This window comes from Vicugna pacos, chromosome 10, assembly GCF_048564905.1.
Source record: "Vicugna pacos chromosome 10, VicPac4, whole genome shotgun sequence".
NCBI classification, from domain to species: Eukaryota; Metazoa; Chordata; class Mammalia; order Artiodactyla; family Camelidae; genus Vicugna; species Vicugna pacos.
The window spans coordinates 73,632,267-73,657,496 of record NC_132996.1 but is presented as its reverse complement, the minus strand read 5'-3'; the positions used below and the strand labels follow the sequence as shown (position 1 = coordinate 73,657,496).

The 25,230-nt window shown below is 62.1% G+C and overlaps 2 protein-coding genes across 2 annotated transcripts; both read left to right on the top strand.

The window, feature by feature from the left end:
- The first annotated feature begins 2,991 nt into the window (after positions 1-2,991).
- Positions 2,992-20,474, top strand: CD81 (CD81 molecule). Its single transcript, XM_006210782.4, has 8 exons — positions 2,992-3,288; positions 13,557-13,671; positions 17,221-17,318; positions 18,158-18,232; positions 18,463-18,567; positions 18,913-19,014; positions 19,534-19,620; positions 19,887-20,474. Exons 1-8 carry the CDS (start codon positions 3,223-3,225, stop codon positions 19,947-19,949), a joined length of 711 nt encoding a protein of 236 aa, XP_006210844.3. The 5' UTR covers positions 2,992-3,222; the 3' UTR covers positions 19,950-20,474.
- A 1,612-nt stretch (positions 20,475-22,086) lies between these two features.
- On the top strand, positions 22,087-25,191 carry TSSC4 (tumor suppressing subtransferable candidate 4). The gene is made up of 3 exons (XM_072970537.1): positions 22,087-22,224; positions 23,697-23,811; positions 23,941-25,191. The coding sequence occupies exon 3, from the start codon at positions 23,963-23,965 to the stop codon at positions 24,938-24,940; it is 978 nt and encodes a 325-aa protein (XP_072826638.1). The 5' UTR covers positions 22,087-22,224; positions 23,697-23,811; positions 23,941-23,962; the 3' UTR covers positions 24,941-25,191.
- The last annotated feature ends 39 nt before the right edge of the window (positions 25,192-25,230 follow it).

Genomic DNA, 25,230 nt, shown 5'->3' with positions numbered 1-25,230 from the left:
ACACTGTATTGCATGTAAATAGACATAATACAGCGTACCGCACATATCTTTTAAGTGTATATGTACTGACGGATCGCTGTTTCCAAGAACAGATTAGTGCTTTAGCGTTTTAAACTTACACAGTCATCAAAGGGATAAAGCCAACCACAAAACAAGAATCAACAGCATGCGGTGATCCAGTCACAAAGGACAGTCAGATGCGCTGACACATAGTCAACAAATCAGTCATCTAAGTTCTAAACAACCAGGACTTCAGCTACTTCTGTTATAACAGCGCTTCAACACGCACCAACCCAACACTAAGGATAAACGTGTGTTTGTGCCCCTTACACCATGTGAAGCCAAAACACATTTTAAAACTTGCCACAAAGGCACAGCAATCAGACAAGAAAAAGAAATAAAACAGATTCAAACCGGAAGGGAAGAGGTAAAACTGTCAGTATAAGCAGATGACATGATACTCACGATACCGTATAAAGAAAACCCTAAATGCTCCACACAAACACTACTGGAGCTGAGAAGCGAATTCAGCCAGGTAGCAAGTTACAAGACCATCTTACAGAAATCTGTTGCATTTCTTTACATTAACAATGAAATATCAGAAAAGGAGAGTTTAAAAAAATCCCTTTTAAAATCTCATCCAAAAAATACTTAGGAATAAATCTGACCAAGAAGGTGAAAGACTTATACTCTGAGAACTATAAAACATTGATAAAGGAAATTAAAGATGATTTAAAGAAATGGAAAGATATCCCATGCTGTGAGGTTGGAAGAATTAATATTGTTAAAATGGCCATACTACCCAAAGCAATCCATAGATTTAATGTGATCCCTTTCAAATTACCAATGCCATTTTTCACAGAACTAGAACAAATAATCCTAAAATTTATATGGAATCACAAAAGACTCCAATTCGCCAAAGCAATACTGAAGAAAAAGAGCGAAGCTGGAGGAATGACCCTCCCAGACTTCAGACAATACTACAGAGCTAAAGTAATCAAAACAGTGTTGTACTGGCACAAAAACAGACATATGGATCAATGGAACAGAATAGAGAGCCCTGAAATAAACCCACACGCTTAATTAATCTTCAACAAAGGAGGCAAGAATATACAATGGAGGAAAGACAGTCTCTTCAACAAGTGGTGTTGGGAAAACTGGACAGCCACATGTTAAAAATCAAAACTAAAGTGAGGTATCACCCCACACCAGTCAGAAGGCCCATCATTAAAAAGCCCACAAATGATAAAGGCTGGAGAGGGTGTGGAGAAAAGGGAACCCTCCCACACTGTTGGTGGGAATGTAGTTTGGTGCAGCCACTATTGAAAAGAGTATGCAGATTCCTTAAAAAACTAAAAACAGACTTACCATATGATCCAGCAATCCCACTCCTGGGCATATAACCAGAGAAAATTCCAATTCAAAAAGGCACATTCATCCCTATGTTCATGGTAGAACTATTTACAATAGCCAAGACGTGGAGGCAATAAATGTCCATCAACAGATGAATGGATAAAAAAGATACGGTATAAATGGAATACTACTCAGCCATAAAAAAGAATGAAATAATGCCATTTGCAGCAACATGGATGGGCCTAGAGATTATCATACTAAGTCAGGTAAGTCAGGCAGAGAAAGACAAATATCATATGATATCACTTTTACACGGAATTTTTAAAAATGATATAAATGAACTTATTTACAAAACAGAAAGAGACACACAGACTTAGAAAACAAACTTATGGTTACCAAAGGGGAAAGGGGTTAGGAAGGGATAAATTAGGATTTTGGGATTAGAAACACAAACTACTATATATACTATATACAGAATAGATAAACAACAAGGTCCTACTATACAGCACAGGGAACTATATTCAATAGCTTGTAATTACCTATAATGAAAAAGAATATATATGTATAACTGAATCACTATGCTGTACACCAGAAACTCACACCACATTGTTAAACCAATGGAACTTCAATTTTAATAATAAACAAACAAAATAAAATTAACTACCAAGAAAACTACTAAATTTGTAGGACAGGGCTGCTCTCTCCAACATGGTAGCCACTGGCCATCACGACTGCTGAAATTTAAACCACGCACAGAGAACAAAAAGAACACTTCAGTTCCTGGTGGTGCCACCAGCCATGTTTCAGTAGTCACTTGTCCTAGGGCTACTGCAAATGCAGTGCATTCCTATTTCTCCAGCTGCATGTCACTTTGCCATCACCTGGGGAGCAAATGAGTCACCTGTCCACCTCCTCCTTAGCCCAGGCAGTGAGGGCAGCAGGGCCCTCAACAGACGGCAGGAGTGTGGGGTTGGCCTCCCTGGGGGCCTGGCACAGCCAGGGTGTGCATTAAATACATAACATCTGGAAGTTCTATAGCCGACTTGGGCCTTTTAGACATTTAACACGGGTCTAGGGGACACCTTTTCTCTGACCTTTCCAAACACAGGCTTCTCTAACAGCCGTCAGCTTCCCCCCCTCCCCCAACCCCGCCACCACCCTGTCCATGGGACAAGGCTTGGCTGCCTAGAATCTTCAGCCCAGGGCCTCATGACCTACCCCCACCCCAGGTTCCTGTCCCCAGGAGCCATGTGAACAAAGCACGCTGCCGTAGGGCACAGCGGTGTATCACCTCCTTCAGGGGGCCTTCCGAGATAGTCCAAGGGGCCTGAAAGAGTTCTTCCCTGGCTGCAGGCCTGTCCTCAGGCGCGGCCCCTCGGGGGCTCTGAGCGCGCCAGCAGCCCAGGGACGCGTGCTGCGCCTGGCACTGTGTGCCCAGGCCCCGGGGTCCTGACTGCACCAGGTCTGACACCCCGAGGTGCGTGCGCGAGTCGTGGAGGGTGGCGCGACTTCTCTCCCCAGGCGGGGCTGGGGGCTAGGGCTGCAGCCAGTCGGAGCCCCGGCAGCAGGGCCGGGGGCGGGGCCTCGGGGCGGGGCCTTGGGGGCGTGGCCTCGGCGCCATATAAGTGGCCGAGAGCTGCGCGCGCCCCACCAGAGAGCGAGCGCGCAGCGGCGGCAGAGACTGAGGCGTGTTCCGGCCAGGCCTTCCGCTCCCCTCGTCCGCGCCCCTCATCCGCGCGTACCCCGCGCCCCTCGTCCCCGCGCTCCAGCCTCCCTCCAGGCCCCCGGCCGCCCGCCAGGCCTCCAGGCCCCGCGCCCGCCGCCCAGGACCGGCCCGCGCCCTGCAGGCCGCCCCCCGCCCGCGCCGCCATGGGGGTAGAGGGCTGCACCAAGTGCATTAAGTACCTGCTCTTCGTCTTCAATTTCGTCTTCTGGGTGAGCCTCGACCGGGGGGTAGGGAGGGCGCACCCCGAGCCTGGCAGGCCGCGCGCCCTTCTAGGCCCAGCGGAAGGGGCGCAACCGAACCGCCAAGTTGCGGGGCCACCTGTGTGCGCCGGGCACGGGGTTGGGGTGGGGGGTCCTAGGCCTGCTGGTCGCGGCGCTGGGGGTCTTCCCGGGCCACCGCGCTCCTCGACGGCGGGGCGGGAGGCTTCCAGTCGGGTTTCGGGCCTCTGCGTGTCAGGGCCCAGAGCCAGGCAGCCGGGCTGGGGCGTTTGGTGACCTGGGGTCTCTTCCCTTTTGGTGATGGTGTTGGTGCGGTGGGTGCGCGTTCCGGGCCGCGTACCCCGCCACTGCTCAGCCCTCCTGGCCGCTGTTTCTGGGACCACCCTGCTTTGCGGGGACCGAGGGGGCTCGAGGGCGGAGCTCGCCCCGCCCCGCCCCCATGAGCTAATCGGGGCCACCGCCCCTAGATGGGCGGCCTAGTTGGGGGGGGGGGGCGAGGCGGAGAGGCGCACACTCTACTCGAATCTTGGGAACTGTCCACTCAACTCTGGGCCCATCTCAGTTCACCCTCCCATCTGCTGTCGCCACCTTGGGGCTCCAGGCCCGGCAAAGCCCTCGTGCTGGGGGCCTGCACCGTGGTGGCCTCAGTTTGTGGGGCTCGATTTTCCTTTCCTACTCACCCAGACTGAGATTCCAGCCTGTCCTCGCCCTGGGACGCTGTAGAGGCTTTGAGGGGAGAGGGGCTGGGCGGCTGTTTTGAGTTGGCACAGACAGGGGGCCTGGAGAGCTGGGTGGCTCTGAGCTGGGGTATAGGGTGGAGCTCAGGCTGGGTAGATGCCCAAGTCTGGTCTTGGGCATCCACTTTGGAAAGAGGTGCCCACAGACTGGACATCTTGGGGTGCAGGAGGATCTCCTGGGGTCTCTGGGCTGCTGGCCTGAGTTGCATTTTCTGATCTGTCATAACTGCTATCCAGTGACGGATGAAGCTCTTTGGCTTTTGTTTCTGTTTCCTGTCAGTGTTGGAATTTGGGAGTGGAGATCTTTTTTTGGCCTGGAGGGACCAGGAATGGATGTCTGGAGCCCGTCTGCCAGCTGTGCCCTGTATCCCCTCAGCCAGTCTCCTGGGCAGTGCTTTGGGCCCCCATCTGGCCGCTTCATGTGGCTCTGCCACGCCAGGCTGCCCCCCCCTTCTGCTAGGGCCAGGACAACGTCTGGATGCTTCATTTCTCAAGTTGATACAGGGAGGGCAAACTTTTAAAATGCCCCCTGGAACAAGTGTGTGGGGCTGGGGACATCTGTTTGCCGTCTGGACAACTAGGGATCCCAGAGTAGACCTCGGGCAGTTAGGTATTTGGGGTGGGGAGAACAGAGACTGGACTGAACTCTAGCTGGGCATAGTGTGGGGGTGTCACATCCTACCTGGGGGTATCCCGATGTGGGCCTGCAGCCGTTAGCCTCTGCCCCAGAGGAGGGAGCAGTGAGGCTGTCAAGATGGGCCATATTTGGTCCGGGCAGCCAACGGGTCCTTCACTGAGGGGGTGGCATTGGCTTTGATTTAATGTTTGCCTACTTTAGCCCCAGCAAGGGCATGTCAGTGGGACACCTAGATGCCCCCTCTGCCAGTCCTTGAGCCTGTCCCCGACAGGCGGAGCCTGGGAGGGCCCTGGCGGGAGGTGGAGGGCAGGCCGAGGAAGAGGACTTCTGCAGGAGCAGATTCTTGCCTTTGCACTGGGTATCAGTGCCAGATAATTCCCTCCCACCTGCACAGCTGGGAGGTCTCCAGGCCAGGCTTCCCCTGACCCCCCAACCCCCCCCCCCCCCACCCCGGTCAGTCTGGTAGTTTCCCAGGCAGCCAGGGTGGAGGCCTGAAATAACCCCAGGGCCACTTTTTATTCAGGCTTAAGGAACTGTTTCCGAGGCCTCTCCCCTCCCCTCCCTGGGCATGCCCAGTTGAGCACTGAGAGCTGTATTCATCCACAGGCATCAAGGCCCCACCCATCCATTCTGGGCCACCCACTGTGGCGGGATGCCAAGCTGAGCGAGGCGGGGTGGGGGTGCACTACCCTGGTGGAGCCCCTCTCTGCCCACCAGCTTGGCTGAGAGCACAGTGCCCGGGGCTTGGACCTGGGTGGAGTCCCTGGTCCCTTGCTCTGGTCCTGGGCTTCTTCCCTTCCAAAGTGGGGGTCCTGTCTCTTGGGTTATTGTCAGATTAGGTCAGGAAATGGAAGTTGGGCATGGTGGCTGGCAGGGAAGTCTGCTCTCCTTGGCCATTGTAGGCAGTGACACGGGGAAGGGGCCTCAAGTGCCTGGGAGGGCCCCGCGGGACCCAGTGGCTGAGGGAGGGCTCCCGGTGCCCAGCTGCACTCGCTCACTGTACTCTGGCAGGAGCTGGGAGAAGAGGCTGATGATGAGTGTCTGGATCCTGGCACTTTTTAAAGTTCCTGTTCAGAGAGTAAAGTCTCCCCCGTGGGAGGCGGCATGAGAGGCAGGCTGGCACGCTCCCCAGGGAGGAGCTGGTCACCGCGCGTGCCCACACACTGCAGCACTCGTACTCGGCCCCCCGCCCCGTCTCCGCGCCAGACCCCGGGCCCCAGGCAGTGTGCGCACAGCCCGCCTGACCACGGCCTGCTTTGGGGCCCCCTGGCCGGACGAGCACTGGGCTGCGTTTGCGAGGCGGAGACGGTGCCGGCAGAAAGGCAGCACCCCGGCCCGAGCTAGCTGGGGAGACGGTGCGGACACCCTGCCGGGAGCATGGACATCTGGCCCTTTGGAATGGGACCAGGGGCCCCGTGGCAGAGGTGGCCGGGACTCAAGATCCCGGCCTCTGGAGCAGGTCAGGAAGAACAGAGGCTCCCAGCCCTACTTAGCTGCCCACCCAACTCGAATCCACTGTCTGGGGCCAGAGAATGACCTGTGTGAGCCCTGCTTTCCTCATCTGTGAAATGGATGTGTCACTTGCCATCTCCTTTGGCGGAAGATGGGGAGAGGGGCAGCGTCCCTGCCCAGGACTGGCTGCTCCTCCAGCCTAATGCAGCCTGTGGCTTCCTTCCAGAGGTGACGCGGTCAGCCCTGGCTGGGAGCGGGGCTGATTAGAAGCCTTGCTAACTGGCACTTAATTCTCACCTCCAGACAGCACATGACTGTCTATCGCTTAGCGGTTCTGTCGCCTTCCTTCCCGGAAAGGGGATGTGACCCTGGCGGGCTCTGGGTGGAGGCAGGGATTTCCTATTCCCAGTTTCAGTGGGAGGGCAAGTGGGCTCTCCCGGTGCCCCCCAGAGCATGGCTGCCCAGCTTTGGGGAAATGGCCGTTGGGCTGGGCCAGACCGAGAAGAGGAAGTCTGTGGTCTGTCCCTGGGACGTGCTAGCCCCAGTGAGAGTGTCTGGGCATCAAAACAGGGGAGAGCTGGAGGAAGAGGTGGAGAGCCTGGGACCCTGGCCCACTCGGTGCCTGTCCTGTGGGGTTCCCACCCCTACCCCCAGCTCAGTCTGCTTCTGGAAATTGAGTTCACCTCCAGTCCCTATCTGATACTGCCTGGAAGTCCAGACAGGGAGCTGGGCCCCCCAGACCACACCCCTCCCGGATCATCTACCCCCATGTCTTCGTCTCAGCACCTGAAATCCCACGACAGGGAAGAGCCTGGGCCACAAAATCAATAAGGTTTAGAGTCCAGCCCCCGTGGGAGGGGCAGATGGCACCTTTGCTGTGGCACAGCATTTTGGAAAGGGCCCTGGGTGGGGGTGGGGAGGGGCACGAGGGCTGTCCGTCTGCCCAGGCCCCCAGGACCCAGGCTGGGCGCGCAGCAGGAGCTGGGTGCTTGTGGCCCTGGCAGCCGCCTTGCCCCGTGTCCGAGACTCCTCATCCTGCACTCCTCATCCTGCACAGAGAGCCAGGCTCCCCTGGAGTTGGCCCTTGGGACCCTCCCCCAGGCCTTCCCGCTGTCCAGCAGGACATGGTCTGGCCCCGCACACCTCCAGAGCCTCTAGACTCCCCGCCCAGCACACACTTGGTAATTTGGGGCCTGGCCCTCCCTGCGCTCGAGGGCTGCTGGGCTGGGAGGGCAGGGAGGCATGTTAGAGCTGGGGTGGGGGTGCAGTGTTGGGCCCCTTAAGTCCCTCAAATGGGTGGTGAGGGTGCTGTGGTCAGGGGGGCTGAGAGCCCAGGTGTGGGGATCCAGACGCCACAGAGGCCTGGGGAGCAGGGAGCCCCTTTTCTTTGAGGCTGTGCCCACTCTAACTTGGAGAGCTAGTGTTCCCCCCACCCCCGGTTATTGGGGTGCTGTGATCATGGTGGAGACAGTGATGGGCAGGAAGCCAGGACCGGTGGCTGTGCAGAGTGGGTGAGTGGGCGGCCCTCCCGGGCATCCTGTGTGCTCACATGGGGATCTTCGGTACCAGCTGTCCCATGCCCAGGCCGGCCCAGGTCGTGACTCTCCCCGCAGGGGAGATGTCTGGCGGCGCCCTGTAACCTGCCTCACCTGACACGTCGCCTGTGGGTGAGAGCTGAGTTTGGTTCTGTGCCACCTGCAGCCAGCTCCTGGGGACTCCCATGGGCCGTGATCCCAGGGCTGCAAGGCCCGGGTGCTGTAGGAATGAGGACCCCAGGCCACCCACCTTCCCGTCTCCATCCTGGAATGCCTGAGCCACCTCAGGGGTGCCGGGGCTACCGTGGGGCGGCAGGTTTGGGAACCGCCCACTGCAGTCCCGCCAGGCTCACAGGGAGCTCTCCTCACATCTCCCCACCCTGGGGGCTCGGCTGCCTGCCCTCTGGATGGACAGTCTTTCCCTCTGTCCCTGAGAGAACAGCTCCAGCCCACACCACGTAGAATGAGCACCCGTTTGGCCTCCAGCTGGGGCCAGGCTGTTACCAGGCCCACTGCGGCGATAGGGAGGTAGGTTCCCGAGTCACCACTTGAGGAAGTGGTGGATGCAGGCTGGAAACCGGAGCCAGTCCTCCAGCCCCTGGTTCATGGCCAGGCTGGGGTGCAGGTGGGGCTCCCCCAGGGTAATTGGCTGTGCCCAGGTGCCGGTGCTGGCCAGGGACACCCTGACTTGCCCCAGGGCCCCCCCCACTCGCCTTTGGTTCCCTGCCTGGGCCCACTCGCCTCCCAACTCCCTGCCCTGCCGGTGCTCGGCCCACCCCAGTCCTTCTGGTCTGATACATGTGGCCCTCTGCGGCCCCTTGACGCCCTTTGGCAGGTCACTGGGGTTTCTGTGTGCACACGCCCTCCTGCATGGGCCAAGGGGGCAGAGGGGCGCCCACAGGAGGGGCCCTTTCAGCCAGTTGGGTGGGCCTGGGGCTGGGGAGCAGGCTGCTGCTGGCCTTCCCGCCTGGGCAGTGCGTGGTAGGCCTGGGGCTGGCCCAGGAAGCGGCTTGGTCCCGGGGGTCCCCGGGCCCGCTCTGCTCTCCTCTGAGAGGTGGCAGGGCATGCTCAGGACTGCACTCAGCTGCCGGTGGGAAGTGGCTCCTGGGGGGCCAGTGTCCTTCTCCCCCTCCCTCCCAGGCCTATTTTTAGGGGCCAGGCCAGGCAGCTTCCTGAGGCCGAGGGGCCTGGACAGGGGTTTCCGCTTCCTGGCTGAGGCGGGGGTCCCTGCTCCTCTCTGTGCTTCCTTCCTGACTCAGGCTGGGTGGCTCTGTTCTCAGAGGTCACCACAGGGTCACAGGGTCAGCTGCCTACCCCTGGGAAGGCTGAGATGGGCCCTGTGTCACCCTGTCCTCAGGGTGGCTGGACATGGAGGGTCAGTCTGTGGAGGCCCAAGTCCCCACCCACCCGAGAGTTGCCCTCTGCCCCCCACGCCTCACCTAGGAGGGTCTTTGCTGCGCCTCTTCTCTCAGACTTGTCTGTGTCTGCAGGGGCGTTTCCTGCCTTGCTGCCTGCCTCTGGCTTCACTGCCCTTCTGGGGAGGGTCTCCAGGCCCATGGGACCTCCCAGTTGCCAAGCCGCACGGGCACACAGGGCGCACTTTCCCAGCGAGAGCGCGCCCCCCTGGAGTGGCGGGTTAGAGGGCAGAGGCAGCTCAGAGCCAAGGCCCCTCCCGGGTCCCAGTGGCGCTGCCTCTGACCGCGGCCGTCTCTGCGAGCGTCAGCACCGAGGGGCTGCTGGAGACCAGCCTCCAATCAGGGGAGCACCCTGGTGCATGAGGTGTCCCTGTTGCCCGTGGAATGTGTGGACAAGACGGGGTGACTGTGGGGCCAGTGCGTGGGGGTGGCAGAGGGATGGAAGCCCGGGGCCTGGCAGAGGGTGGGGCCGTGGGCGTGGGGGGGGAGGGGAGGGGAGGGGAGGGTTTCCCCAGGCCTGCCCAGGCAGCAGCCGCTCCTGTTTCCTTTCAGCTGCTCTTAGAGACAGCAGACAGGCCGGGCAGGAACCCAGCGTGCTTGGCTGCCCCCCCCCACCTTTAGCTGACGCAATTATTTATTAATTCTCAGAAAGGAGGAAGAAAGACACAGAAACAGAATCCATCATAGGGTTACGAACACTCTGTGCTGTCCGCTGGGGTGGAACAGTCCAGTCATCCCAGCCGGTTCGCCGGCTCCTTCTGAGCCTCTCTGCAGCCCGACACGAGCCAGGAGCATCTGGGGATGCAGGAGCATCTGGGGATGCAGGAGCAGGTGTCGGCCGTGCTTCCAACAGGCCCGCTTGCAGGAGAGGGGGAGGGATGAGTGAAGATGTGTCAGACTCTGCCACCAGTCACCTGCCTTGGAGCTCCACAGCAATCACCAGCTCTGTCAGGGGCTCTCTGTGCTAAGCACACTCTATGTGTTTACCTGTGTACCTTTGATTCCTCATTTTACACGTGAGGATACTGGAGGAACAAGGATGCTGAGGTGGGCCTGAGATGGCCCAGCGGCCAGAGGCTCAGGGACGCCCTTGGCCACCACCCTCTGGGCCCCACCCAGTGCCAGGGCTGCGTGCTTTCCGTTAACGCTGGACTCTGTCTTGTAGTGGACATGCACGTCCCTAAAACCTTGGCTCAGTGGACAGGAATCCAGACGCTTCTTATTGGCACCAGGATGGCAGCCTGGACCCTTTGGGACCCAGAAGAATCATTTACCCCCAAACGGCCTTGCTGCTGATCTCAGGCATCGGGGATTTGGGTGTGTGGAGTTTTTTGAAAAGTTTTGTTTGATGTAGACCACACGTTTAAAACGTACAGCTTGGGAGGTTTGGGCGTAAGGAGACACCTGTGAGACCAGCGCTGTCATCAGGAGAGTGGACGCATCCATCACCCCCACAGGTGTCCTCGGAGCCTTGGGAGGCCGCCTCCCTGGCCCAGGGCAGCCGCTGGCCAGCTTTCTGTGCGTGTGGTCGGCGTTTCTGGTACTTTCATAGGAACGGAGGAGAAAGGAGGCGGCTTTCCTCTGGGTCTGGCTCTGACCTTCCGCGGGGTGGTCTGGAGGTTCGCCCGGGTGCTTGTGTCTGTAGGTCCGGTTCCTTTTCTTGCTGGTGGGCGTCCGCCATGTAGCCTGGTTTTGTCCATCCACCCGCTCGGCGCTCGGAGGAGTCCGGGTTGTCCCCAGGGTGGGGCTGTCACCAGGAGAGCTGCGGGGATGTTTGTGTGAACGCGAGCTTTCCCCTGCCTTGGCGGTCCCTATGGGTGCGGAGGCTGGGCGCGCAGTGGGTGGAGGCCCAGCTCCCCGAGGCCCAGCGCCTCCACACCCTCGCCAGCACCCGGCTGCGGGCCCCTTTCGTGCCCGGCCGCCTTGCGGGGGGAGGGCTGGGCGTGGGGTGGTTTCATTTGCGCCTCCCCGTGACCCATGGTGCCGCGTGTCTCTCCACGTGTCAATTTCCTGTGCGTGTTTCTTCCTTGGTCAGGTGTCTGAGCAGGGGTTTTTTGGCCCATTTTTTAAAAGTTGGGTTTTCTTTTTCTAAGTTCTTCTTTATCACTTTGTTTGTTTGTTTTTGTAACTTTTTAAAGTTTCTTTCATGTAGTTTTATTTATTTATTCGCTTATATTGAGGGGAGGTAATTAGATTTACTTGCTTATTCCTGGAGGAGGTGCTGGGGATTGAACCCAGGGCCTTTTGTATGCTCAGCTTGTGCTCTGCCACTTGAGCTACGCCCTGCCCTGGCTTGTGGGTTTTCTTGTTGCGTTTTGAAAGTTCTCGATACATTTTGAATACCCGTCCTTTTTGAGCCATTGGCAGGTTCCCGGCCGTGCTCATCTTTCGAAGAGCAGGCTTCTTTCAGACTTGCTGCTTCGGGACCCCCGACTTGCCCTCTCGTAGCCGGACACCCGCTCCGCGCCTTCCATCTGCCCCCTGCTCTGCCTCATGGCTGGGGGAGTCCCAGTGCTGCCTCTGTAGGGGACCTTGGGTGAGGGCCCACCCCCGCCACCTGCTGATGGGGAGACCGAGGCTGAGTCGGGGCTCCTCGCCTGTCCCTGATGACACAGGGAGGCCCGGGACGAGGGCTTCCCCATGCCCTCCCTCCATGCTGGGGCATCTCACAAAGCGGCTCTGGACCACAGTTTCAAAACAGAGTAAGTGAGGGTTTCCAGCCAGAGTTACCATGGCAACCCTCAGCCTCGCCGTAGCATCCCCTGGAGCCGCAGATGGCAGCCAGCTGGGCTCGGGAGGAGTTGAGGACTCCCTCTGGGCACCCCCAGCCTCTCACCTCTCCCTGCGCACGTCTCGTGGGCCTGCCCTCTCTCTTGTGGGTGTGACAGGCACCAAGGGGCATCAGGGGGTGCTAGGACCTCAGCGGCAGGTGCACAGTAGGCCCTGCGTGCTTGCGGGGCAGACGGGGAAGAGGTTAACAGCCTCCATCTCCTTGGGGTGGGACAGGACAGTGAAGTTCCAAGCTGGAAGTTTGGAAGAGGTGCCGTCCTGCTCCGGGGGTGGGTGCTGACAGCATCCCCTTGCTGTGGGAGCCCAGCTGCTCCTGTCGCCAACGGTCCCAACGGTTCCCACCAGCCTTACCCAGTGTGGGAGGGCCTGGGTTGGGCGCAGCCCATGGCCCGTTTCCTTCCCGCCTCTCAGCAGCACCCTGGTGTCACCTGCCTGGGGATCCCCGGAGATGCTTGGGGCTTTCCTCAGGGCAGCCCGTGGTGCCGGGGACTCGAGTCCACACGCCTTCCTGGACATGTCCCCCCTCCCCCGCCACTGTCTGAGGGTCCTGCTCCCTGAACAGGGCCTTGGGGGCAGGCACTGGGCCAGCCAGGTGGTTTTCCTTGGGGTCCAGTTTTTGGTTTCTCTTCCCCACTGGACATGTGGCCAGCGGTCTGTGTGGGAGCTGGCACTTGGAGCTCAGGGAACAGTTAGCGCCTTGGTGGGGCAGCCCAGGCCGAGGCCAGGCCAGGGAGGGCAGCCTGGGTGCTTGCTTGGGTTGGTCAGAGGTTAAAGCATGGGCCTGGCCAGGCCTGGTCTGGGTTCACCCTTAAGGGCAGACCCCACCCACCACGGAGCCCTTGAGGGTCCCCCCCCGCAGCCGGAAGCCCCCGCCCCCTAAGCAAGAGCCCCTTTCCTGCCCCGCCCTCCCCCCCCACCCCGGGCAGCCTCTCCCTCCTCGTCCCTCTGGGGAGCACTGCGGGCTTCCTTTCTCTCCCAGAAGTTTCCCTTCTCCCGTGGACACAGGGATTTATCCCACAAACCGGCAGTCCCTGGGCTTCCTGGATGTCCCCAGCCCAGCAGCGTCTGCTCTGGAATTCCTCCGCCAGCTCTGCCAGGGCCCTGATGGCATCAAGTCACCACCCACTTTGTCCTGCCCGCAGAGACACGGAGTCCCCTCCACGGGGTTCCCAGACCAGCTCCGTACTGTTGGGGCAGGGCCACCCCTTGGACGATGGCCCAGCGTTCCTTGGGCACTCGGGGTGTCTGATTTAGTAAATAAAACACAGGACAGCCACTTAAACTCGGACTTCAGGGAAGCAGTGGATACTCTTTGGCATAAGTGTGTTCCACGCAGCGTTTGGCACACACTTAAACTGAAGAAGTACCGTTGCCCACCTGAAACGTGGATTAACCAGGAGTCTTGCGTCTTATCTGGCAGCCTGTCCTGGTGGTGCTGGCGGGAGGTTTGGGGACCAGCTGTGTGGCCCCTGATTCCCAGGCCCTCCTGGGGCATCTTGAAAGCCAAGGCAGCAGAGTGGACGTTTGGAGCTAGCAGGTGGTCCAGACCCCAGGTGCCTACAATCCCCTGGACGCTGACCCAGCAGAGGGGAGGGTCCAGCACCTGCCTCTCTGCGCGTGCAGCGTGGTAGGTTTCACTCACCACTGCCATGCTTGGGGCCACAAGTAACACCGTGCCCTGCTCTTCCCTCAGCTGGCCGGAGGTGTGATCCTGGGTGTGGCCCTGTGGCTTCGCCATGACCCGCAGACCACCAACCTCCTCTATCTGGAGCTCGGAGACAGGCCCGCACCCAACACCTTCTATGTTGGTAAGTGCACACGGGACTGGCTGAAGACCCTGGCCAGCTCTGGGCTGGTGGCCTGCAGGGATGGCCCACTGGGGTGTCTGATCAGAAGTTCAGTGAGGCTGCGGACAGGCAGTCAGGGAGGGCTTCCAGGAGGAGGCAGAACCTGAGGCAGCTCAGTGGGGCTTGCTTCTTGCTGGGGTGAAAGGACGCCAGCGAGGAAGAGCTCGTGGGGCACAAGAGTGAGCCAGAGCCAGAGAGCAGGTGTGGTTATATCGGCCTGAGGGCCTTGGGGTCCAGGGGAGGCTTTAGGGCCTGAGTCCCCTCCAGTGCAGTGCCTGGTCGGGTTGGGGGTGCTCCTGGGGAAAGCTGGAACTGGGAATGGTGTGTGGCTTGTTGGGAGCCCACCAGATGGCCTCGGGGTAGGGGGCGCTGGGCAGGAGAGCAGCAGCTGGGCGGGGCTGGGGAGCCATGTGCTGTGGTGGGTATTTCGGGGAGGGAGTGTCCTGGGAAGGGGTGTAGCTGGATGCCTGGGCAGCCTGAACGGCAGCTGAGGCAGCTGGAGCCTCAGGCCCAGGAGGGGGCAGCGCGAGTCAGCCCTCACAGCCACGCCTAGTGGCCTTATTAGGCTTAGAGTCTGCCTCCTGGGCACCAGCTGAGGCCCTGAAGGGCGTCAGTCAGGCTGGGGGATTGGGCCAGCGGTCCCCAGGGACAGGGGTGACAGGAGGAGGAGAGGCAGGGGGAGGAGGGGGCCTCCCTTCTGCGCACAGCCGCGCCCCTCCTTCGAGTGCCCCCCGCCCCCCCCCGGGAGGCGGGGCCTGGCCCTGAGCTCTGCATGTGTCTGTCGAGCTGCTTCTGCCCTTTAAAGGAAGGGCTCAGGCTGGGCGGTGGGGGCAGGAGGCTCTTGCATCTTCAGGGCTCAGGGCTCACCGCTGGGCCTGCGCCCACTCCCTGCCGGATGCGTGCGCCCCTTGTGCACCCCTGCAGGTGTCTGGGTCCCTCCCAGCTGCCACTTGGGGCCCCCACACACCTGGGGTACATGCTTGGCTGCTGGAGCGGGGCTGGCCCTACCCACTCACCGTCCCACCCTCCGAACCCCAGGGCCATGGGGGCACACCTGTCCCCTTCCTGCCCGTGGTCCTCCCTGGGCTGGAAGCTGGAGAGGGCTGGGTTCCAGGGAGCATCAGCAGGGCAGCAGAGATGGGAGCTTGCGGCTCTGGCTGTGGTTTCCTGGGGCCTGCGGTCTCCAGGGAAGGGCCCAAGCCACGGGTTCCAGGATGTGGGGCCCCCTACAGGCGTGAGTCTCAGGAGAGGGTGCAACCATGCCCTCTACAAGTGCCCGAGGGGCTGTGACCCAGGGCCCCCGCACACGGGCCTGGCACACTCAGAAGCAAGGCAGTCAGCTTTGCTTACAAATCTGAGGATGTGGGAGTATTCTCTGAACTCTCAAGGGCTGTTTCTCTCCTGTAGGGCTCCCCACTCCTCCTCCTCGTTTCCCCAGGGGTCTGAGCCAGCAGCACCCGGGTGACCCAGCACGTCCCCAGTCCTGTCCATGTGAGGGGGGCTGCCACCTTGGCTCGCCCTCCCTGGGCCTTGGGTGCAGGGGGGTGTGGGCTTTGCTGGTGGCAGAGTTGAACCCACCCCAGGGCAAGGGATTTGGGATGGGGCCCCTCTCCTGGGACAGGGCCACCTGCCTTATGGCTGGGGCGGCTCCTGCTCTCAGCTCGGCGCCTGGCCCAGTGGGGCTCACCTGCTTCACCAGGAAGGCACAGCCTGGGTGGTGTGCTGCAGCCTTGGGTGGGGCCCAGCACAGCCCGCTCGGACACGGTCGGGGGCAGGCAGGTGGAGGTCTGCAGCTGCTCCAGTGGTCCCACGGGAGAGGCTCGTTGGGGGCAAGGCTGGCGTTGGAGTAGGTGTCCCAGGGGCCTACCCACCGGGTGCCACATCAGGCACCACCGGGGACCTGACATGGCCTTCCCTGGCTCTGTGGAAGCCTGTCCTTGGAGAAGCAGCGTCGGCCACTGGACCGCCAGGCAGGCGGGGGACCAACCCTGGACTTGGGCTCCTGCCTCTCCTCCATGGGTGGGGGCCTCTCTGCCCACTGAGTCCCTGCCCACCCAGTGCCAGCCTTCTGGGACCTCTTGCTGGCCTCGATGCAGGCTGGGCCTGCCAGGGAGGTGGGGGAGCCGATGTGGGCCCTGACAAAGGCTCTTTGTCTGATGCCAAGAAGCTGGGGCGGGTTAGCTGGGCTCGCTCAGCACCCCAGGCAGTGCTGCAGGGCCCAGGAGGGTCCTCGGCCACACTTGCCAGAGCCCGGCCCATGGGCTCTCGTGGAAGGCCGGCACTGTGAGGGGGCCTGGGGTTGGGCACCTGCTTCCAGGTCTCCTGGACTCTCGCAGGACCCTCCATAGCCCGAAACGCCAAGACGCCCCTTCCCAGCACCCTGTGCGGTCTCGTTCACCTAGTTACATGGGGATGGGGGCCCAGGGGTCCCACCTCACCTCAAAGAAGGGGGTCTCAGGACCTGTGGGGAGGGAGACCTGGCTCCAGGGTGCTGTGCCCCAGTGAGCAGCCCTGAGGGCAGCCCTGGCAGGAGGCATCCCCTCAGCCAGGCCCACTAAGTGCTGACCAGAGGCTCGGTCTGGTCAGGATGCAGCCCTGGGCCTTTTCTGAGCCCAGCAATGGGTCCTGTCCCCCAGGCTCCTTCTCCAAAGGCTGGCCAAGCAGGCGAGATGGGCATTTGGCACCAGAGCCCTGGAACCCTTTGTCCCAGCTCTGTGAAGGGGCTTGGACCGCCTACAGCGTAACCATGGTGACTGGGGGGCGGGCCTGGGTCTACTGGAAGGACTAGGGTTGTGGGAGGTCCTTGGAGAGATGTGGTCCGTGTTTCCAGGGACGCAGGCCCCATCTCAGTGGGCTGTGGGCACCGAGAAGGCCCGTGTGGCCAGTGGGTGTTGGACATGTAGGAGGGCAGGCTGAGCCCCATGTGCCATCCTCAACCTGTCCCCGCCACCGTGCACCCCAGCTGCCAGACCACCTCGCGCAGCAGGCTCCAGCCCCCAGGGGCGGTGCCTCAGGAGCCGGTTAGAGCCCGCTCCCCCAGGCAGAGCAGCCAGACTTGACCTCCCGCCTAAAAGCAGCATAACTGAAGCGGGCGTTGCCAGAGCCCTGGGCGCCCCCTCCACCCCACCCCCAGGCCGAAAGCTGGGCCTCAGTGCCAAGACTTGGAGCGGTCCTTCACGGGCACTTGTGGGGCCAGAGTGGGTGCAGGCTGTCGGGGTCAGGCCAAGCGCTCTGAGAGCTCACCGAGGGCCATTCAGTCCTGGCTTCGGCGTCGCTGGCCTCCTTCCATGTCACAGAAGAGGAAACTGAGCATGGAGAGGCGCCCACAGCGCCCAGCTGGGCTGCGGGCCTCCCCCAGCCCACTGGGTAACGGACCCCTTCCCAACAGGGCGTGTGACAGCGCCTGTCGGACCCTCTAGGGTCCCAGGCAGTGGTGTGTGTGCGCGCAGCTGGGGAGGTGGGCTCCTGGGGCGTCAGGGGGTTGAGGTGTCGGTCTCTCTCCCCCTGCAGGCATCTACATCCTCATTGCCGTGGGCGCCGTGATGATGTTTGTGGGGTTCCTGGGCTGCTACGGGGCCATCCAGGAGTCCCAGTGCCTGCTGGGGACGGTAAGGTCCCGGGCAGGGGTGGGGAGCTGCTCCGGCTTGCCAGGCAGGCGGGCGGCTGCAGGACTGGCCGAGAGGAGGGCTCTGGTGGGGGCAGCATGTGTTTGGCCCGGAGCGCCCTCCTCGACACCCCCTTTGTCAGTCCAGCTCGGCAGGCCTTCCCCAGAAGACTGGCTGGCTGCTTTTCCTACTGGTTCTAAACCCCCCGGCAGGTGGATAGCCATGACATCCAGTTTTATGTCTGGTTCCTAGCTCTAAGTTCCAAAGTTGCTTTTTTTTTTGTTTCTATTAAAAAAAAAAAACCCACAGGTAAAATAGGGACACGCTTGGGAGTGAGTCCTGGGCCCAGGGCTCACCTCAGATGTCCCTGGGCCCTGCCCCCACCAGCAAGAAGCTGAGCCCAGGCTGTGCTGCCCCGGGCCCGGTGGCTGGGAGGCGTGGGCCGTGGGCATCTGGGCCGGGGTCTCCGGTGGGAGAAACCCAGCCTGCCACGATGACCCCCTTCCCATAGGAAAGGGAGGACGGGACACTTGCGGCGCAAGTGGCCCTGGGTGGCACCACCCTGCCCTTGCCGGCCCGCCCAGCCTGTACCCTGTCTCCCCTCCAGCCGCCCCATCCTGCAGCACCTGGTCCCTGGGGGATGATGGGACCTGTGCCTCTCACTGCCGGGGCCGAGTCCTAGACTGTGGGCATCTTGGCTCCACACTGTTCACCTGCCGCCAGGGCCTGGGGTGGGTGGATACCACCGGCCACCCCACACACACCGCGCTGGTCTGGGACCTTGGAGTGCTGGGCCGTCTCTGGCCTGCTCTGACCTCTCTCCCTGCCCTCTGCCTCCCCAGTTCTTCACCTGCCTGGTGATCCTCTTTGCCTGTGAAGTGGCCGCTGGCATCTGGGGGTTTGTCAACAAGGACCAGGTGAGCCTCTGTGCACAGGGCGGGGTGGGGATGGGTGCTGGCGGGGAGGGAGGAGGGCCTCAGGTTGTGGGGGATGGGGCAGATCGTGGGTGCTTTGGGGGGGCACCCCTGGTAGGAAGGCCCGGGGTGCTTTCTGGAGGAGGCAGCCCAGGGTCCCAGTGGGACAGACAGGTCTGTCCCGGAAGTGGCACCTTCCGGGGGGCACCACGCTCTGACCACTCCCTCCCCAGATCGCCAAGGACGTGAAGCAGTTCTATGACCAGGCCTTGCAACAGGCCATAGTGGACGATGAAGCCAACAACGCCAAGGCCGTGGTGAAGACCTTCCACGAGACGGTGCGGCGGGGCCGGGGCGCCTGGAAGGGGCTGGGGCTGGGGCTGGTCCTCTCGGCGAGACCTCGGCCAGGACTGGGGGGGCGTTGGGGCCTGGGGGTCCCTGGTGGTAAGGAGATGGGCCAGACCCCAGGGGCAGGGGTCTCCGAGCAGTGTAGGAGAGTGGGAGGCGGGGGAGGGGTGGGGCCCCTGAGCTCGCTCTCCTGCTGGAGGGGCCTGTCCTGGCCCCCACCCCACACACCAGGCCAGGGCAGCTGCTGGGGCCTCTGGAGCCTGTGGGGGGGGCGTATCCTTGGCCATCGCCCCACACGGGCCAGGGCTGATGGTGGGCACCCTCGATCTCTGCAGCTTAACTGCTGTGGCTCCAACACGCTGACCACGCTGACCACCTCTGTGCTCAAGAACAGTCTGTGTCCCTCAGGCAGCAATGTCTTCAGCAACTTGGTAAAGGTGCGTGGCGATGGGTGGGGTCTCCCGGGGTGGGGTGGAGCCTGCCCGCCCCACCCCCCTAGTTTGGCTGCCACCCCCGGTGGGTCCTGCGTGGTGGCCAGGCCACTGGCTCGGGGCCCCCCGCTGGCAATGGCAAGGACACGGCCACACTGGTTGGCGCCGTGGCTGGAGTTGGGGCCAGGCAGCCTGCGGCTGAGGCCGTTTGTGCTGACAGCCCACAGTGGGGCCAGCCTCTGGCCCAGGTTCCCAACGGGGCAGCTCTGGAGCTCAGCATCGGGGGTGCCGTGACCTCCCAGGTCAGCCTCCCGGCCAGGCGGTGCCAACTGATCTGAGTGCGAGAGGGCACATGCAGCACGCTCACTGTTAACATGTTTGTTTAAAATGGATGTAAGTGGGAACCTGGCAGAGACCAGGCCCTGTTCACACCTCTTGGGGGGCCTGTGAGGCGGGGCGGTGCTCTCTGTGCCTTGGCCCTGGGCCCCCAAGGAGGCCCCCCTGAGCGCCCTCTGCCCCCTGCAGGAAGACTGCCACGGGAAGATCGACGAGCTCTTCTCGGGGAAGCTGTACCTCATCGGCATCGCTGCCATCGTGGTCGCTGTGATAATGGTGAGTGGGGCGGGTGGCCACCTGCTCGGGGCCCAAGGACCCCCCCCCTCCATTTTACTTCGCCTTGTGCTGCGAGGCCCTGGGGACGTACTGGCCAAGGCCTGGGTGTCACCTCTGCAAGCTGCAATGTGAATTAGTGCCCGGGGTGCACTGGACCCCGCGTTCCTGGTGAAGCCCTAAGTGGGGTGGTCCCGGGCCCTGTGTCCTCTCTGGGTCACTGGCCTGGGCCTCCGGGCGCTGACCCCCTGCCCACACCCTCCCTGCAGATCTTCGAGATGATCCTGAGCATGGTGCTCTGCTGTGGCATCCGGAACAGCTCGGTGTACTGAGGCTCTGGCCGCTTAGGCCACGGGGACCCGTGCAGTGCCCCCAGAGTGACCCGGACGCTTCTGAGAAGGGGCCGCCACCACCTGTGTATATAGTCTCCCAGTATCACTCTGCTACACTCACCAGCTTTTTTACTTTTGAGGTTTTGTTCCTACTCTGAAGTTCCCTGTTACTTCTGGGGCTGATGTCACCGGTAGGCAGCAGGCGCGTGGGCCTCGGGGACTGTGTAGGGCAGGGTCCCCCTCTGCTTCTGGGGCTGCCTGGGGGCTCTGCCTGCCCCACCAGGCCTCTCCTGGAGGCCACAGGGGCCCATCTGGCCGAGCTGCGCCCTCGCACCCACTCATCCCCACAGGCTACATGCTCAGCCTTTTTTAATCTTTGTTCTTTTCCGGCCACCTGTCTCCAGAGCCGGGTCTACGAGCAGCCTTGCGCCTTCATGCACCTCTCCTTTCTAACGCGTCACCTTCAACTGCAGTTACATCTTGAAAGTCATTCAATAAAGAAGGAAAGAACAGGCATGCTAACAAGCCGTCCAGCGCCTTCCTGAGCCCGCAGCATCTGAGGCCCAGGGCACGGCCCAAGGGACCGAGGTGCCTATGCGGACGGTGCTGAGCTCTTTCGACCTTGCTGGGCCCAGGGTGTGCGCCCACCCTGCTGGTGGGTCTCGATGGGGCCCCCCAGGAGGACTCCATATGGGGATTGCCCTCTGTTGGGCCTTCTGCTGCCTGAAGCAGCCTCCACAGGACTCTCACTCCCACCCAGCAGAGATGGGTAGGGGGCAGGCAGGGTGGCCCAAGGATGTGGCGTGGGATGTGCTTGAGGTGGCGGCCCTGCAAGACTCCCCTTCCCCCGAGGGACAGCTTTGTTTGAGGATGGACACCACTGCTTCCTCCCAAGGGTCTCTTCTCTGACCATCTAGTTGCTTGTAAATGTCCTGTCGAGCCCACCTCAGCCACTGCCTGGGGGAGCCCACCTGGCCGACTGCAGTGGAAGGAAGCCCAGCCACCCCTTGGGCAGGCTGCTGCCCCGTGGGGAGTGCTGAGCAATGTCGCCACGACCCACAAGCCAGTAACGACCTGTGTGTACACTAAGTTGACCTCTTGTGGCCATGAGGCCCTAGCTGGGCTTCATATGCCGGGGGCTCCTGTGGCCTCATTGGGGAACACTAACCCCAGCGCTGCACTGGGGGCTGCAGGGTCTCAGTGGGCCTGCCCCTTCACTGTCCATACTGGGGTGGTGGGTCGGGAGAACAGGATGGCCCAAGAAGCCCCCTCCATTTTACTTCTCCCTGTGCTGCGAGGCCCGGGGGACATCCTTGCCAAGGCCTGGGTGTCACCTCCGCAAGCTGCAATGTGAATTAGTGCCCGGGGTGCCCTGGACCCCGTATTCCTGCTGAGGCCCTAAGTGGGGTGTTCCCAGGGATGAAGGGTCCAGAGGCTGCACGTCGTTAGAATGGGCCCTGTGTCCTCTCTGGGTCTCTGGCCTTGGCTGCGGAATAACCTGAACCCCGGATTCCTGGGTGCAGCCCTGGGAGAGGGAGGGCCCTCTGGCCGTCCAGCGAGGTGCCCTGGCCTGTGGGCTCATCGCAGCCCCAGGGGAAAGGGCGCAGGGTGCCGGCCGCCTGGGCCCGTGCCGAGGGAGTGTGCGGCCTGTCTAGGGCAGCCCGGGGTCCGCCTTCTGCTTCGGGGTGGAAGTGACCAGCCAGGACGTTGGCCATCTGCAGGCGCGGCCAGGGCGCCACTCCCAAGCGGGCTGCCCCCGGCTGCCGCGCGGCCGACCATGGCCGCCTGGAGGCTGGGACGAGAGCTGAGCCTGGGCCACGCTCTGCGGCACCCCGACTCCGCTGCCCAGCTGCCGGGACCCACGACTGCGCGGCCGGCCGCTTCAGGCCAGGACCGGAAGTGGCCGCGAATAGCGCCGCGCGCATCGACGCACTTCCGTTCCTCGCGGCTTCCAGCAGGTGGCGCTGGGGCTCCAGGAACGCGGCGCTGGCCGTCAGCCCTCGAGTATTCTGGGAGTCGCAGTCCCGCCTCCCATCTCCCCTTATTTCCGGTCTCTTTGCGAGGGAGTGCCGCCGCTTCCGGGAGGGACGGCTACGGAGGGCGGCGCATGCGCAAAGGCCACACTCCCGGCAGGCCTCGGGAGTAGCGGCTCAGTGCCTTGTGGGAGATGTAGTTCTTCAGGCGCCGAAGCCGCGGTTCTCGGCCGGCGGAGGACTCGGTTTCCCAGAGTGCCGAGCGCAGCCCAAGATGGAGGCAGCCGGGCTGCGGTGAGCCGGTAGGTTTATGGTGGGGAGGATGGCAGTGCCGTCGGGTCGGTCCTTGGGAGGCCGCTGTTCGCAGTCCGCTGCCCAGAGCAGGGAGACTCTCGTGAAGCCCGGACCCTGGCCCACCCACCCGACTTGGCCCCAGGACTCAGGCCCCGGACACGGAGAGCCGACTGGGTACTGGCCGAGGCCCTGGGCACGTAGAGTGGGAAAGTCAAGGCTCTGCTTCCCAGGGGAGAGAGAACCGTCAAGGAAGCCAGTGGTCCTGCTCCCTGGGACCTGGCCTGCCCATACCCTGGCCATGAGAAAACTCCGCCTCCGAGCCCCCCAGACTCAGCCTGGACTCAGCTCTGCCCTCCACTGAGCGCAGGAAGTTCTCAGAGAACTCCAAAGACCCCGCATTCCCTATCTTGGGGCGCGACCCCGTCCCTCCGCGGCGTGTCCCACTGATCACGGGCGCCCCTGCAACTCCAGGGCCAGGAATGCAAATTTAGGAAGCAGTTGTCTGGTTGAAACTCCAGCTTTGCGTGCAAAGTACTGTATAACGGGCAGATTATCTCCCCTACCCTGGTCCTGCCAGGTCTAAAACAGGCACTATTGGCGTTTGCTTCGTATTCTCTTTCTCTCCTGGAGTTGTTCATTTTGGGAGTCATGCATGGCCCAGAGCAATGGAGATCTGGCCTGTGTTTGACCTGGTACAGGGCACTCGGCCACTTCTGGTCCGCCTGGCCTGGTCCTCGGTGGCGCACAAGCAATGGGTAACCCCGGGCGAGGGAGGCTGGGTGGGGAGAGGGAGTTTGTGGATTTGGAGGGCTGTGCAGGGGGTGAGGGTGAGGCCAGGTTGTCCTCTGAGCCTGGACAGGCTTCACAGTGCCTGGTGACACCTGACCCCTGAACAGGTGTTGACATCACTACTCTGCTCAGCTGGGGAAGGTGAGGGGTGTGTGGAGGAGAAAGGCCACTGGAGGGAGCTGCGGGGCTTGCCTCTGCCAAGCAAAGCCTCCAGGTCACCACCAAGGCTCCAGCTTCCTGAGAGCTTGACCCTCAGGTGCCAAGGACTTAGCTGCAGAGCCCCCTGGAGCTCCCAGGGCATCTCTCAGCAATCAGGAGCAAGCCTCCTCCCCCAGGAGCAGGCCAATGCCCTGGTCTGTGTGGAGCCCTTACCGCGTGCCATGCGCCCGGATGAACGGTTGATAGGCAGCCCTACTTGGCCAAGAGAGGTATCGCAGGGTAGAGGTTACTCTGGGCCCTAGGTTCAAGCCCTGGCCGACTGCTTTAACTACCAGAACCGCCCCCCAGCTGGCTGCGTAGTTGCTCTAGTTAGACTTAGCTCGAGAGGACTGGATGACACATCAGAGGACCAGCTCCTGGGCCTGGCTGTGTCGAGGGCTCTGTAAACCCAGGCCCACTTCCCTGGGTGGTCGCACCATTTCTGCACGTTCACTGTCTGAGCTCATGGTTGGCTCTCCCTTCCTGCCCTCAGCCAGCGGCAGTTGAGCTGCTGAACAGAGCCGTGTCCGGGGCCTGTACCACCAAGAACCTTTGCCTGCGCTCGGCCCACCAGCAGTGTCAGCCCAGGCAGCCAGCAGAGAGGGGAGGTAAGAGGAGGGCTTTTGGGGTCGGGGGACATGGCCCGCCCGTTGTCGGACAGTTCTTCCTGCTGACTCTGCCCTGGGCGGTGGGTCTGCGGGAGGGACTTGTTCTAAACTTGTCTGTTCTCGGGCTAGGTGTGGCAAGGCCTGAGGACACATGGCCGAGGCAGGGGCGGGCCCGCAGCCCTTTGGCTTGGATGTCGACGTCTTGCCTTCCGACACTGTCTCCCTCAGCGACTCAGACTCCGACTTCAGTCTGCTTGACGATGCTGAGGTGGAGGCTCTATCCCCAGGGGGGCTGCCTGGGGAGTCCCAAGGGGGCTCAGGCCCCGATGAGCCCCCCTCGCCCCCCGGGAGCCTCCCCACGGCGGCGGTGCAGCTGTTCCACCTGCGGGGCACTAGCCCCACCTTCTCCCAGCGCAGCCATGACATCTTTGACTGCCTGGAGGGGGCAGCCCGGCCGGCTCCGCCCTCCGTGGCCCAGACCAGCCTGGGTGATGATGGGGGCTTCAAGCAGCCGCTGACACCCTCCAGCCAGCCTCCAGCGGGGGGCCGGGGCAGGGCCAGTCAGAGCGCTGCCCCTCCAAAGGTGCCCCCCGTCCCCGACTACATGACCCACCCCGAGCGCTGGACCAAGTACAGCCTGGAAGACGTGGCTGAGGCCAGTGAGCAGAGCAACCGGGCCGCTGCCCTGGCCTGCCTGGGCTCCCAGAGCCTGGCTGCCCCCAGCGACTACACGCCCTCTTTCAACCAGGACTCCTCCAGCTGCGGGGAGGGTCGAGTCATCTTCACCAAACCGGTCCGACCTGGCGAGGACCGACCTGAGAGGAAGAGGGTCCTGAGGAAGGCGAGGGAGCCAGGCAGGGGCGCCCCTGGGAACCCAGGAGCAGTGGGCGGTGAGGGCCCTGTGGAGCTGGCCCACCTGGCCAGGCCTGGAAGCCCAGAGGCTGAGGAGGGGAGCAGTCCCCAGGGGGGCTTGCAGGAGGTGGGTGCGCCGGAAGGAGCGGGCCACACTGGGTCAGTCGCCAGACCCCCTCTGGTGGAGACGGTGGGCTTCCATGGCAGCAGGAAGCGGAGCAGAGACCACTTCCGGAGCAAGAGCAGCAGCCCCGAGGCCCCGGGTGCTGAGGTCTGAGAGGAGAGACTGCCTGGCTGGCCTCCGTGTCCTGGGGTGGAAGAGTCTTGGGGCCGCACCTCCTGGGGATGGGAGTTGGCGGGCTGCCTGTAGGTGGCACCAGTGGCCTGGGCTGGGGCTGAGGCTGAGGCTGGGGCTGAGGCAGTCGTGTTGGGAGCAGAGACCTTGCTGAGGGTGGGCACCAGGGGACGGCGGAAACTCTGACCCAACCACTTGCCCATGGGGACATTAAAGGTTTTGGGTGTCTATCAGGCTGCGTGTCTCTGTGTAGACCCCCTCGCCCCAGAAAC